Source organism: Tenrec ecaudatus, chromosome 1, assembly GCF_050624435.1.
Source record: "Tenrec ecaudatus isolate mTenEca1 chromosome 1, mTenEca1.hap1, whole genome shotgun sequence".
Taxonomy (NCBI): Eukaryota; Metazoa; Chordata; class Mammalia; order Afrosoricida; family Tenrecidae; genus Tenrec; species Tenrec ecaudatus.
The window spans coordinates 220,523,216-220,538,410 of NC_134530.1; the positions used below are offsets into that span (position 1 = coordinate 220,523,216).

General features: G+C 55.4%; 1 protein-coding gene across 1 annotated transcript; it reads right to left on the reverse strand.

Annotated features, from left to right (window-relative positions):
• Positions 1-6,960: 6,960 nt before the first annotated feature.
• On the reverse strand, positions 6,961-14,686 carry LOC142437322 (tubulin alpha-1C chain-like). Its single transcript, XM_075540535.1, has 5 exons — positions 14,551-14,686; positions 12,824-13,046; positions 11,864-12,012; positions 10,015-10,695; positions 6,961-7,344 (listed from the first exon to the last, which is right to left on the reverse strand). The coding sequence occupies exons 1-5, from the start codon at positions 14,551-14,553 to the stop codon at positions 7,051-7,053; spliced, it is 1,350 nt and encodes a 449-aa protein (XP_075396650.1). The 5' UTR covers positions 14,554-14,686; the 3' UTR covers positions 6,961-7,050.
• Positions 14,687-15,195: the final 509 nt, after the last annotated feature.

Genomic DNA, 15,195 nt, shown 5'->3' on the forward strand with positions numbered 1-15,195 from the left:
GCTTGTTGGAAAGGCTCCTTCTCCCGGTTACTCCAGAATCTGCCGACAAGCCTTTCCAGTGTGCTTACCTGGACAGACACTTCACTTATCCTTCTGTGTCTTGGGAAATGGAGGGAGCCTCAAACGGCCTAGAACCTGGGTTCTGCCTTCCTGGTCCTAGTTCTCTCCTCTCTGCTGTCCTGGCCACTCTTGGGTGGCCCTGGAGAGATGGCCAGCGTGGACAGCCACCAACAATTCCTCGCGCCCTTGCGCAAGCACGCTGTGGCCTTCCCGTCGAGGTGGCTTCTTTCCTCTTCCCATTGAATCTGGGCATGAAGGGGCCTCACAGACTTGCGTCCGACCAGTATGTACAGATGAAGAAGGCCCACTGCACAACTGGGGATGAGAGACCAGGCAGGGGGGCCCAGCCGCTCCCGGGCTCTCCAGGAGCCCAGCTGGGGGGTGAGCTGTGTGTGTGAAGTCCACCTCCCAAAGCTCTGCCCAAGGGGCAGATGACAAGCTAGTTTCAAGCCAGGAAGTCTGGGCCGCTTGCTTCCGACGCAGAGTCCCTGGGTCCAGCTGGTGACCTGCGTCCGAGAACGAAGGCACTGGAAGCCCTCTGGGGCAGTTCGCTACCCGGAGACCGTGGGCTTCCAGGAGCCGGGAATCCGCTGCACGGCAACTGGACACAGCTGGCAGTTACGGAGCAATGGATGAACTGACGCAAGCCTCCCGCCCCCCATGGCCTTCACAATTAGCCCCCGAAAGATCTTTCGGCGGGGAGTGTCTCTGCCAGCGCGCCATGCCTGGCTGTCACTCAAACACTTGGGCCTCCCTGCCGGCTGAGTGGCTTGCATGTAATGAATGACACCCTCTGACCTACCTAGAAGCTTCGGAGCCAGCGGGTGCGAAGCTGAGGCTCTGGCTGCGAGCAGCTGCGAGCAGGGGAGTCGGTGAGAGGTACTGAGGGGCGCTTTGTGCCGGTGGGCGTCCTGCCAGAGGGCGGGTGCTCCGAGCCAATTGTGTGGGTTCCAAAATACTGGGGACTTGGGGGTGGGGGTGGGTGGGGAGGAGGAGCCCAAGGAGCGAGAGGCCTTGGCTGAGGGTAAAATTGGAATCCTTAACTACGGAGAACGAGTTATCTTCCAAAGAGCTTGTGTAATTTTGAGGACACCAAGAGCTACAGGGAAATACAGAGAAGTGATTACTTAGGAGAAAAACAGAGGACGATTATTGGGAGAACAGCCGTGCAGAGCAAACCGCTCACTACAGAAAGCCCTCCCCCTCAATGGTGGGGTACGGTAATGATATTGGTAAGGTGGCACATATGGTGAAAATGGGGATGGCAACGCCTAACGCTAACGAGCACTCACAGTGTACGCCAGCCGTTAGCCTAAGGACCATGGGTCCACGCCTCACCAGTCCTGAGGCAGGTACTTGTTGACTGAACTGTGCACTCCCCAACAGTGCGGTAAACCCTAACCTTTATGCCTGTGGTTAAAATCCAATTTGGGAATAGTATGGACACGTTATGCTAATGAGGCAGGATCAGTACAAAGTGTATCCTGAGACAAACTCTTTAGAAACAGAATGAGCTTAAGCAACCGAGCAGAGATGGGGCAAGAGGTGCCGGGCTACATGAAGACAGCACCCAGGAGCAGGAAAGACTTTCCCTGCCGTGCTAGCAGACCTATAACCTTGGCCATGGCCTTGAGCCGACAGCATGAATTTGGACTTCTAGCCTCCTGCACGTAAGAAAATTGACTTGTTCGTTAAAGCCATTCACTCATGGCTCTCATGTCCAAGTAGCCTGGATAACTGAGGGGGTCCTTGGTGCAGAGCAGCAGGGGGCCAGCTCTAACAGACACCTCAAAACGTGGAAACCATCTGGAACTGCGAGATGGATGGAGGATGGAATCGTGTTCGGGTGCCCGACAGAAATAGCCTAAATTGCCCTGGAGAGGCTCTTGATAGAATTATGGCCATCCAAAGAAATCCCAGTGGGGGCTCAAAAAGGAGTTAGAGAAACTATTGCCTTAAACCAGTGGTTCCCAACCTGTGGGTTGCGACCCCTTTGGGGGTTGCCCAATTCAAAACAGTAGAAAAATTAGTTATGAAGTAGCAACAAAAACAATTTTATGGTTGGTGGTGACATGAGGAGCTGTATTAAAGGGTGGAGGCATTAGGAAGGTTGAGATCCACTCTCTTAAAGACTCCTTATGGCCCCAGCACGAGAAGCTTGCTAGAAATGTGGACATTAAATGTGCTTCTGGCAATTCCTTTAAAAGAAAATGATGACCGTACAAATGGGCAGGGGAGGAAAGGCGCCACGTTCGATGCAGTGGCAATGAACCTTTCTGACTATGTCCAAAAGCTTCCTGGAAGGATTTGTGATGTGGCTGAGATGCCCAAGCAAGATCGTAAAGGAGCGCGTGTTTTCCCCTGGTTATTATAGTAAATGGGAGAGAAAAGAGATGAACTGAGCAAAATGAAAGTAAAAGTGTGGGAGACTTAGAAATTGTTTGTATAAACTAAGGACATGTTCTAAAATGTTCACCAGAGAATTGAGGACATGATCATTTGTTAAAGAGGTCAATACTGTGACTGACTGATCTAACCAACCATCACACCAGAAAGCCATCAGCTTAAGACTGCTCCTCACCTGGCATCCTCCAATACCCTCTACCTCTCTACTAGACTCCGCCCCTACTCCCAAACCTACCCTTCTAGCAACTATCATGCCCTCCTGAGGGCAAAGTTCCTCAAACTCAGCACCAGTACATTCTTGGGTGGGACATTTCCTTATTGTGAGGTGGCTCCGTGGTTAAGAGTTGGCCTGGGAGATGAGCAAGGTCTGAAGGTCAAAACCAGCAGCCCCTCCGAAGTGAAAGACAGAGCTCTCTACTCCCACAGCCTCAGGAACTCACAGGGCAGCCCCCCAGTTTTACAGGGTTGCTATGAGCCGGCATCGACTCGGTGGCTGAGAGTTTGGTTTTGGGGGTCTTGTGCAGGATGCTGAGGAGGCCTGGTCTCAACCCCTTCCCTGATGGTAGCCTCGCCACTTTGCTTATGATCCCCGAAGTTCCCCAGCACTCACAGCTTGAGAACCACTGCTTTCGGTACAGCTTACTCTCTGAATAGAGGCACGAGGATTTTATGCAGGAGGAAGTTCAACGCCTGGCTCCCCATGGACTCCCTAGCAGCTACAATAATCCATGGAACACAGGAGCGCTCAATAAATAGTTGAAGAAGAAATGAGAAACCAAGGTTATTCAATGTTGTAATTTTCTCTCATTCCCTGCTCCTAAATTTCAGCTGTAAGCAACTCACAGCCACTCAGGTCAATTGAGGCATGGTGTTCCATGTGCGTCAGGTGAGAACGGGGCGCCACATGCTTTCTGTGGCCCAGTTTACAAAAGCTGACTGCCACCAGGCCATTCTTCTTAGGCACCATGCTTTACGCTCATTGCCATCAAGCCAGTGGATGCTGACTCACAGCGACTCTATCAGACAGAGTAGAACTGCCCTGTGGGCTTCCAAGAGTCATTCTTTTGGGGAGTAGAGCCTCATCTTTCTCCCACAGAGTGGGTGGTGGTTTCTAACTGCCGACCCTGCAGTTAGTAGCACAATGGACAACCAGTACAACACCAGGGCTCCAGGCATCAGTGGGCTCAAACCTCCAACCTTTTAGTTAGCAATGGAGCACATAAACTGTTGGCCTCCCCAGGGGCTCTACGGACGACCCATAGTGTGGTGACGGTACCCATAGTTTCCATACCTTTGCCTGTACCAGACTCTACCCAGGCGTCCTGTCCTTACCCTACCCACCATCTGGATTTGGTGCATGTGCCCGTCCTTCTGGAAACCCCCAGCTGGGGTTTCCTCTGTGTCACACCAAGTGCCTGCCCCCCTCCAGTAAGGATGAAGGTCGGCAGAGGAGGAGGAGGAGATGGCAGATTAGCGACAAGGGAGGCGTTGGAAGCTGGAGAGCAGACGGGTTCCTTGCACCCGCAAGCCAAGACTCGCCTACGAGCACAAGGGGTCCGTATCTTAGAATCTCCAACAGACTGAGGGAATGGAAGTCTTGGAAGTCTGGGAGGTAAAACTGCGAACAGGATGATTCACTAAAAATCTTCAGGAAAGATAAGTTAAAGCCCAAGAGCCTAACTTTGACCTTAAAGAGGCAGACAACCAAACATAACTGACAGAGATATCTCTAAAGAGGTTCAGTCTCTAGAGCAGAGCAAATCTGGTCTGTGGTGCACAGCTCAGAGTGCAGGTGAGGAACCAGGCTGAAAACCGGGCACCAGTGGGAGGCCCGCACCATAAAGAGAAGGGGACAATTAAGGTTTCCCCCAAAGTGCCCGTGGATTCTGATACAGACCAGATAGAAACCCCTGGATGATACAAATGGTCAAAGCACTCAGACACTAGCCAAGAGGCTTGCAGTTCAATACCACCCACTTGTGCCTCAGAAGAGCAGCCTGGTAACCCACTGCTGGAAACTAGCCAATGAAAATCCTACAGCGTATGGAAAACAGAACCGGGAAGAGCGTATGGGGAAAAACTCTCAACATTAATCCGTTAAGGAGTCTGGGAGGCCAAGACTCCCGTGCAGGAAACCTTCACGTTAGTGGGTTGGAGATAGGTCCCACTCACATTCTCCTAAGTAAAATGTGTTCCCCTCGATGTCCCCCCACAGTAGTGCCATCTCTGAGGTGCTATTTGCAAACACATGGTCACTGACAATAACTTGAAGATGATCTATCTGAAGTTAGTCAGCCATCCAAGGCAATCAGACCCTATTCTGTCCCACCCTAAGTAGGGCCCACTCCCTTCTGATAAAGATCATGGCTTGTTCCCCTGGAGGACAGAGCTCAGACACCTAAGGTCAAGCCAACGCAGAGGCCCAAGTTTAGGCTGCCAGCTTGACTCTAATGAGCGCCTGTCCTGACACGTATGTGCGTTCCTGTTGCGAGCATGCCTATTGTACAACCCCTTCCTGTTACGTATGTACTTAGCGTGGCCTGCGTGCTCCAGATCACAGAAACTTGAGATTACATTACGGCCTCTCTTGCTGCTCGGGACTGGCTCTTGAAGTCATGACTGAGAGGAAAGCCCTTGCGTGCTTTCCCTTGTCTGATGTTTCTTTAATTTGCCCCTCAATTACAAAACCGCCCCAAAGACCCACTCGGTTGTGGGGAGGCTGGCCCCCTCTGGCATAAGGGGTTAAAATAAGCTGGGACTGACATGATGGCAGTGCACCTTTAACACAGGCCAACTCCTCAGAAAGACTCTAGCGCTCCCTCATTAGGCCACTCCCTTCTGCGTCCCTCCCCGGATTACCAGCCTGAGAACCCCTCTGCCTATAAATAATCTAAGCCTGTCATCGGCGGGTAGAGGCTGTGACCAAGGTCCGGAGCTTGCTTCCCCGGGCTACTGGGTCCTCGGTGGTTATAAATAGGAGGAGGATGGTGTCCTGCTGGAGTCATTTAGGTTCAGACGGGGGCTGGAACGTGAGTCCATCTGCTGCCAGCTGCAGTAACTTCATCTGCAAAAGGATCCCAGCCCAGAAATGGCCCACAACGCTGGCTTTGTGCTCACTGCTAAGTCGGACACTTGTCCAGACTCCGGGGGCTCCAGTGTCAGACCAGAACAGCACGGCGAGCGCTCCTCTGGGCTTCCTCCATTTTGTCAACAGCCAGGGGGGATGCCAAACTGGAGTGTGTGACGGGACCTACATCCTGCTTTTGTTGGGGGCTACGGGAAAGAAGATTGCTACCACGGCCTAACAAACGACTTGCCCTGTTCCCCCATTTGTAACTGATCCGCTGTATTAAGTATCTAAGTAGAGGAGAGGGTCCCGGGCGTGGGGACAAGACGATGCCCCAACCCTCACTGGACAGTCTTCTTCTTCCTGTTTGGAACGTGCACCTGTGAGGGAGGCATTGCTTCTCGACCTAGAGGCTGAACTGCGAGGCTGAAGGAAAGGAGGAGAGGAAAAGTCACTGCAGCCTGCTGGCTTCCGGAGGAGGGCGACACACTGGGCTGGGCGGGCGGGCGGGCTGCTACAACGCCTTGCCGGGGCAGGACCTGGTCCTGTGTTGGTTTCCCTTCTCTTCAGAGACCACAAACCTGCCACTCTTGCCCGACTGAGGAGCCCTTCCAAGAGCTTTAAAAGAACCCAAGTTAAGCTAAAAGGGGCATTGTTTAGCACTTAGTTACGGATGGCCAGGACATTTTGCTAATACACTGATCTCTAAGATGTCGGTGGCCGGTTCTGAGAACGTTCTCATTCGAATCCCCAACGGCACATGTGTACCTTGGAAAGTAATTTCAGCTCTTCACTGCCCCAGGAGAAAGACCCCGCCCAAGGGAACCCTAGTTCTTAGGCCCCGTGCCTTTCTCAGGGGGTCCACACTGTAAGATGGCTGCTGCAGGGGGACCTGGGACCTCAGCCTCCAGCACCCTCTGTTGGCCGGGACCTAAACATGCTCCATTCTTCCAGGCAGGGCTTCTTACCCGTCCATTCTGCCCACAACCCTTTCGGAGCTCTTGTATTTCCATTCTAAGTGGAAGCAATCTAACTGCACTGTGATGGGATCCCCAAATGATAGATCTGGACCTCACACAGCTGGGACAGAAGTGCTTTCAGCAGTGGGTCAAGTGGCCCCGCCCAGTTTTCAGGCTCTGCAGCTGAGACAGACTTCCTGGTCTAGCTGTCAGGGGCAGCTTGGCCTTCAGGGCAACCCCCAGAAGGCTTATCTTTCCTGGAGGTGTCCTGGGGATAAGAGGGTCCATGGAGACTGCACAACAACACACAAGGACAGCAGGGTCCACCCTCCACTAAGCAACCCACCCCACCCCTGAAGCCGGAAAGGCAAGGGACAGAAGCCACCCTGGCCCTGAACTCAGTAGAAATGGAGTTGAGAAGGTTAGAGAAGGCCCTGCCTGGGCCACACACACACACAGAGTCCCATATTGCTTTTCACAGCGACTGTATTTGTGGAGCAAGGGTGAGGACACAGGGATGACAGGCCCGCAACTGGGGGGGACCCCAGACCGGGACCCCTAGAACTCCTCACTCTCATCCTCGCCGTCTACAGACTCTGTGCCCACTTCTTCGTAATCCTTCTCAAGGGCGGCCAGGTCCTCTCGGGCCTCGGAGAACTCTCCTTCCTCCATGCCCTCGCCCACGTACCAGTGCACAAATGCCCGTTTGGCATACATCAAGTCAAACTTGTGGTCGAGGCGGGCCCAGGCCTCGGCGATGGCGGTGGTATTGCTTAGCATGCAGACGGCCCGCTGCACCTTGGCCAGGTCTCCCCCTGGTACCACTGTCGGGGGCTGGTAGTTGATGCCCACCTGAGGAGACACAGAAAGTAATGTTGGCACCCGGTCCTCTGTTCCGGTGCGGAGGACCCTCATCACCGGAGAAGGGGCAGTCACCTTGGGAAGGCATTTGCTCCCCTCTAAGAAGCCCAGGCACAAACATGTAAACCACCACATGGAGACAGAGGAAGCCAGAACTCAGCCCTTCCAGGACACAGAAGACTGGATCCCCCTTCAACAAGCCCAGAATCAGGTTGGCTGGGAATGTTGGCTGTTCAAATAGCTGGAATTTCTCCAGTGACACTTTTTCTCGTTCCAAATAAATATTCATGTTTGTACCTTAAGAAAACGTACCTCTCAAGGAAAGGGGGGCTGCTTTCCGTGAAGAGACTAGAGACTTCAGAGACAAATACTATGGGGCTTCAAAATGGTCGTGGGGAAAAAATCCATTATCTTTCATTCCACTTTCCACAGACTTTCTGGAGCCTCTTTGTAAAACGCCTGGTCCTTGATTAGATTCGGGGATAAAAAAACCCATGGGGCAAGTGAGACCGTTTGAACTGTGACGCACACCCACCAAGGTCTGGCGGCCCTACAGGACAGGATGGGAGAAGGGGCCTCTGGGTTGCTAAGGCCGTCCGTCTTCACAGGACCGAAAGGCTTCAGTTTTTCCCCTCCTGAGTTTGAACTGCTGACCTTGAAGTTAGCAGCCTGGCGCGTAACCCCGACACCACCAGGGCTCCTTGAAGACTGAGGAGGAGGAGGTGTGCTCACTCTGGGGAAGGCAGGACCGGCCATGCCCCTCCTGTTCTCACATACGGCTGCTGTGAGTCACTCGACAGCAACACTAAGCTTTCAGGCATGCACACTTGATTGTGCACTCACATCACAACAAAGAGTTTTAAACAGGACGAAGGGTGTGTCTGTGTGTGTGTGTCTGTCTGTCTTGGAGAAGAGGGCCCACCCCCCCACCCCGGGAGACATTCAGATGTCAGGGACATGGGAGCTATTTGTGAGCTGAAATGAACTGGAAAAACAAAAGTGCAGGAAAAATCGGTAGAAATAACTTCAATCCACAGGTGACGGGGACCCCAGCAAGGTCTCCCTCCCTACCCTGCGCTGGTTTAGAAAAGCAATCATGTAAACAATGATCAAACTTCTGGTGAAGAACTTCAACCGGATCAAAATCCCACCCACTATCAACCTTAATCCAGCCAGCATCAAAGAAAACCAGAATGCACTTTAGTGTCAGTGGTTTGTGATTTAAAAAAAAATACCATCCTGCTGCGTCCTACCGCCTCAAGGGAGAGAAGGCAAGCTGACTACCGCCTGAGAGGAGAGGCCCTACTGGTGGGCCAGCGAAACTCTCCTAATATGGAGAAGGAAGCGAGCGGGTGTCCCTGGCTCCCGGCGGACAACTCAATACCAGCAAGCGGCTATTATCTTTCAGACCACAGGCGTCCCTGCTTCCCCTCCCTTTGTGGCCACTCATCCACGGCCGGCTAACAAGGCAAGAGAAGCCAGAGGGTTCCTAAATGCCACCACAATCACCTTTCATCTTCCCGAGTCTTGGCCTGGAAGAAAACCCATAAAACCTAAAGCAAGAGATCGGCCGCCAGCACCCTCTGGGAAAGCAGGCGGGCGGGTAAAAGGGTGGGGGCGGCCGGGTCTTCCGCAGGACTTCACAAGGGAGAGACTGCATTCAGAGAGACACCCACACAAGGAGTCCCGGACCTGAATGCTTCCTCCATTATCCGAGTGGGCGGGGCATGCAGCCCACCGTGCTCCCCACAGTCCTCCTTTCTGAGGAGGAGTCCTACTGTGGGATGGAGTCCTACTGTGCCCAGGAGCCCTTGGCACACGTGCATTGGATCTCCCCGCCCGGCCCCTCACTTGACTGGCAAGTCCAGGAATGCCTGTTTGCCAGGCGAAGTGACATGGCCCGGACGCTTTCTCTTTCAGAAAGGCAAGCTTTCAAGTAGAAAGAACCCTGGCAGAGAGCCAGCAGTCTAGACAGGCTCAGATCTACCCAGTTAGAAACCTCTGAAATCTCCTACAGCCTCCAAGAAGAGTGGATGGCGCTGGCACAGAACACTGACAGCAAGCCTGCGAAGTCGTAGAGGAGGCACAACCAGGGCGCTCCTCAGGAGAGAGGTGGGTGAGACCGCCTAGGTATGTCGTCCTCGGGAGATGCACCACCAAAATCGAACCACCAATGCCCTGCCTGCCCTGGAGTCAATAGCGACGGGTGGCGGCCTACAGGACCGGGCCGAACGGCCCCTGTGGGTTTCTGAGGCGGTCACTCTTCACAGGAGAAGCAAGCCTTGTCTTTCTCCCCACGAGCAGCTGGTGGTCTCAAACTGCTGACCATGAGGTCAGACGCCCCTCTTGCCCCCCGTGCACCACCATGGCTCCAGCTCAGGGAAGACAAGCGCTAGAGCAGGACATGATGTTTGGTGGCAGGAGACTCCGAGAGATGGCCTGCCACACCAGCCACAAGGATGACGATGCATGCAGAGCACACCAACTGCCACAAAGGGTGACACAGGACTGGGCGACCATTTGTTCTGTCACAAGTCGGAGCTGGCAGCAATGGACAGTAGCAAAGCTGCTCCCCCACCCCACAGCCCGCTTGTTCTTCCCCCCACCTTCTTAACAAGGGCACAAGCCACAGGTGGATCCCTCCCCCTTGCCACAACTTGCCTTGAAACCTGTGGGGCACCAGTCCACAAACTGGATGGTGCGCTTGTTCTTGATGGTGGCGATGGCCGCGTTCACGTCCTTGGGCACCACATCTCCACGGTAGAGCATGCAGCAGGCCATGTACTTGCCGTGGCGAGGGTCACACTTGACCATCTGGTTGGCAGGTTCAAAGCAGGCATTGGTGATCTCGGCCACGGAGAGCTGCTCGTGGTAGGCCTTCTCGGCCGAGACGATGGGCGAGTAGGTCACCAAGGGGAAGTGGATGCGCGGGTAGGGCACCAGGTTGGTCTGGAACTCGGTCAGGTCCACGTTGAGCGCGCCATCGAAGCGCAGGGAGGCGGTGATGGAGGACACGATCTGGCCGATGAGCCGGTTGAGGTTGGTGTACGTGGGGCGCTCGATGTCCAGGTTGCGCCGGCAGATGTCATAGATGGCCTCGTTGTCCACCATGAAGGCGCAGTCCGAGTGCTCCAGGGTGGTGTGGGTGGTCAGGATGGAGTTGTAGGGCTCGACCACGGCTGTGGACACTTGCGGGGCGGGGTAGATGGCAAACTCCAGCTTGGACTTCTTGCCGTAGTCCACCGAGAGCCGCTCCATCAGCAGGGATGTGAAGCCTGAGCCAGTGCCGCCCCCAAAGCTGTGGAAGATCAGGAAGCCCTGAAGCCCGGTGCACTGGTCTGTCTGTGGTGGGAGGTGACACACAGCGTTAAGCACGTGACTTCACTCTCATTGTATTCACCTTGGCATTAAAACAAAAACACACTCTGAAGTGTAACTCACTGGATGAATAAGTACAATTCATCTTAGGCATAGTGTGATGGTTTTCGACAATGTGGGAAGTGACTGATTGGGGTGCGACTGCACCAATGGGCACAGACTGGGCCCTCCCAGCTCTCCTGGTTTGTTACTTAGTGGCAGGAATGGTGGCGGTGTCCTCTTGAACCTCCAGAACGTCAGGTCCAACTCAGGTTGGATCCTTAGAAACTATGGGTCCAACCAGCACCCCAGTCTTCTCTAGCTGTGCCTTGGCTCAGAAGTGCCTCAAGGCACACTCCAACACATGGACCCAAACCCTGTCTCAAAGGGGCCCTGGTCTCAAGGGTCATGGGTTACGAAGTGGTCTGCCTACTACAAGGTTGGCAGTTTGAAACCACCAGCTGCTCTTTGGGAGGAAGATGAGGATTTCTACTCCCCAGAAGAGTCACAGTCTCGGAAACTCACAGGGTTCATTCCACCCTGTCCTCCAGGGTCCTAGTGAGTCAGAATTGACTCGATGGCAGTGCGTTTGATTTCGGTCTAGCCCTACGGGATCCTCCTTTTATCCTTGAGGTGAGGAGCACTGAATCCCACTCCAAGGGCCCCTCGTGGGTGCTCAGAGTGTTTACTTGCTCTGGGCAATCCTGGAGGAGCAATGCCAAAGCCCTCTCTCCTGCTTGGCCACTTTCCTGGCTCTTAGGGCCTCGGGCTACACTGGAGAAACCTGAAGAGCTAAGCAGGAAGCTCACTCAGCTGGAAAGTTCTGCCAAGGCAGCTTGCCTACTACTCGCTGAGATCAGAGATGGATAAAAGTTAGAGAGGTGGCCTGCTTTGGACTGTCAGGCTTGACAAAACATGAGGATCAGGTAGTGCCGATGTCTCAAGAGCCCATAAGCTGCGGGTTGGGTCAGGTCACTGGGATGTCTAACTCACACCCAGGACACACAGCGCCCCCTAGAGGAAGCGCCTGCAACAACTGGGTCAGCAAGGGCGGTGCTTTCCCTTTCTAGGCAGCTGCGTTGAGCCACCCAAGCCAGGCAGGGAGGGAGGTTAGGGCCTTGTGCAGGTGCCAAGATCACCTGGTCCTGCTCACCAGTTTTCGGATCCGCTCCAGCACCAGGTCGATGATCTCCTTCCCCACAGTGTAGTGGCCACGGGCATAGTTGTTGGCAGCGTCTTCCTTGCCATTGATCAGCTGCTCGGGGTGGAAGAGCTGCCTATAAATGCCCGTTCTCACCCCATCTTGAGGGGAAAGAAGAAGGCAGAGGTAAGCGAGGCTGGTCTCCCCACCCCAGGGGACCCAAGGCATCATCAGTGCCAAGCCTCCCCACGTGGACACGGGACATTCAAAGGCCCCAGTGGAAAGTCTGGTCCCCTTCCCCCTCGGCCTGGGTGGGAGGGGCAAGGTCAGGGGGAAAACCTTCTCATTCTGCTTAGTGGAAGTATCGGAGTGGAAGACCAAGATAATCGCAGCAGCTGTTGACTGGAGTTAGAACTCAGCAAATTCAAATGGAGTTAGAAAATGGCAAATTCAACCCATTCTTTCCCCATTACAACCAGGGCTTTAGAAAGATTGGGGAGGGGCAGCCATTTCAGAAGGCCGAAAACTGAGACCAGCCAGTGGCAGAAGGGAAGAAACGCCCCCTGGGAGCCAGGAATGGAAGGCCAAGCTCACAGCCTATCAGGGCGCCTCCCTGCGTGAAGCCCGAGCAGGGGCCATTATGCACAGCCCCCAGGTCCTTAGGCCATGTCACCCTCAGGGCCTGGGGACAGGGAGGGGGAAGTCTGACGTTTTGTCCCTGACAGGCCCTCTCTGCAGCCTCCACTCCGACTCCAGACCCTGCAGAGCGGTTTGATGAATCACCTCCCCTCTCACAGGATGTCCCCAGGACCCCTCCTGAAGACGAATCTAAACAAAAGCAGTGGCCCGGTGTAGTCCTTGGCAGGCACTGCTCCCAGCATTCCATGTCCTTCCACTGGGTGGCCTTGGGAGGAAATCTGGGCGTGGCCAGGAGAGGGAAACCTGATCCTACGTCACCCCACCCCCACTTACCTATGACAGCAGGCTCCAGGTCCACAAAGACAGCCCGTGGCACGTGCTTGCCGGCACCCGTCTCGCTGAAGAAGGTGTTGAAGGAGTCATCCCCGCTCCCCAGGGTCTTGTTGCTGCACATGGTGCCATTGGGCTCGATGCTGTGCTCCAGACAGTAGAGCTCCCAGCAGGCGTTGCCCATCTGCACCCCGGCCTGGCCCACATGAATGGAAATACACTCACGCTGGCAGAGGAAGCAGAGCAGTGGATGAGCCATGAGGGGTGTGTGGACACTGGGGAACTTGGATTGCCTGCCTGGAGGCCTGACAATGTTACCTAGGCCAAAATTCAAAACATCAACCAAACTAACACCGCCACAGACAAAACTGGGTTCTCTTTGCAGGCCTTTCCAGACTCTAAGCCAAAGCACTGCCAGGGCCTCCTTTCCCCAGACCTGAAGCACACAGGTGGCTGTGCCAAGGTTTTCCAGGTGAGGAACTAGGGAACCAAAGGAAACCAGAAGGCATGGAGCGGAATTCCACTACATGGTGTGCCCTCTGCTGCCTGGGGCAGCTTGGGAAAACTCAGAAACAAATCCAAAAAGGATCTAGGGGCCATGGAGGAGATTCCACCCATGCATGCCGCAAAGGCAGCAGCTGAGAACTGTGCGCACTAGCGGTTTTCTGTGGCTGATTTGTAGGAAGTAGATCTCCAGGCCTTTCTTCTGAGGTGCCTCTACTAACCTCCTGGTAAATGTGCATCCCATCCGGGGCCTCCCCAGGGAAACTGACAGTCCTACTCTCCAAGACTAGGACTTCCTAGGCACAGGTACCTGTAAGCACACTGTTAGTTCAGGTCTGGACTTAGCCTGAAAGTCTACCCACCACCTGTCTACACAGCTGTCCCTGTTCCCTGCAGAACTGACTGACTGACCCAAGGTCACAGTGGAGGTAGAAGACCTCCGTGTGGTCCACTCTCCTCTCAGCATTCGTTCTTACAGGTCCAGCTGGAAGGTTCACCTCCCAGATGCAAGGAGGGTCTTCTCAGACAGCAAGGGTCTGAAGAAACAAACTATCCCTCAAGATGGGCTCAGTTCCTTTAAAGGGGCTCAGAACAGAGATGGGGGAACTGATAGATTCTTATGGGTTGGGGGGGCCTGGACGCACCTCCCAAGTCCTTGAACCCCTAAAGAAGGGAGAAAGCCGGGCTCTACTGAAACCCCTGGTCCGGTTTGGGACTCAGGCATGTAAAGGAACGGGCTCAGAACAGGAGGAACCTGTTGGCCTCTGCTAACTCTCCCAAGTCCAGTCTCAAGCGCGGGAGTGTGACCTCAGAGGGAGGCGGGGTCTGCAAGGGAGGCGGGCGCCTCTTTGTCCCGGATCGCGGAGAGTGAAACAGAGGGTGGGTCCGGGTCCCCTGCAGGCTGTCCAGCGACTGTGCGCCCTCAGCTCGCGCCCTGCGCAGGGACGCCCCGGACACGCTCTGGCCACTCGTTCTCCACGGTCCCGGGCGCACCCGAAGTGCTCCCAACTTTTCCATAGGCTCTCCCGCCTCTCGGAGAAAAACAGTGAGGGGCCTCCCCGCCCCGCGCGCTCCCAGCCCTCCGCGGACCTTCCCTAACACCGCAGCACCCCCGCCCCTCACCCACACCCGGGACCGCCCGGCGTTCCCGCGCAGCCTGACCTTCCCATGCATTGCCCGGCGGCCCCGGCCCCCAGCCCTGCGCTGTACCCCCGGCTCCCCCTCACCATGGTTTTTCCGAATGGCAGAGCTCGGTGACTACAGACAGGTTACGAGTCTCCAGTAACACCAGAAATCCCGGCGCGGGATGCCCGGCCGGAGCCTATATATCCCCGCGGAGCCGCCGGCCATGCCTCCGGCGCGGCCCCCATTGGGCGGCGGGCGGCCGGGGTGCCGCCTCTCCCGCGCCTCTGATTGGAGCAGGGCCCCGCCAAGGCCCCTCCCCGCCCCACGATTGGGCCACGGCTCTTGAATACGGTCTCGCCGCAGCCGGACATTGGGCAGTTTGTAAAGCCCGAAGGAGAGAGCCCCTCCGCGGTCTGGTCCTCCCGGTCAGCCCCGCCGGCCCCTCGGTGTGCGGCCGAGTTGTGCGCTCCGGGGAGGTCACTTCATGCCCGTCTCTGTCGTCGGTCGTGGCTCTGGTCACACCGCGGACCTGCTTGGAAGGCAGCAGCTTCGCTCGCAGGCTGGTGCTGACTTGAATCGGGCAGTCGCAGTAGGGAAGAAAACTTGTGCTGGGGGCTGCGAAGACGCAGCGAAGCACAGCCGGGGTGGGCGGGCGGGCAGGTGTGGGCGCGAGCGTCGCGGGGGCCGCTAACTGGACACAGGTGGCGCAGGTAAGCGCCGCAAGTGCAGATCATTGGATTCTGGCG

What these genes read in the sequence shown, in the direction of transcription:
- LOC142437322 (XM_075540535.1), bottom strand. An exon ending in CCTGGAGCCTGCTGTCATAG is followed by an intron (nt 12,013 to 12,823) that starts GTAAGTGGGGGT and finishes TTTCCCCTCAAG; the next exon opens with ATGGGGTGAGAACGGGCATT. An exon ending in GGTGCCCCACAGGTTTCAAG is followed by an intron (nt 7,345 to 10,014) that starts GCAAGTTGTGGC and finishes GTGTCTCCTCAG; the next exon opens with GTGGGCATCAACTACCAGCC.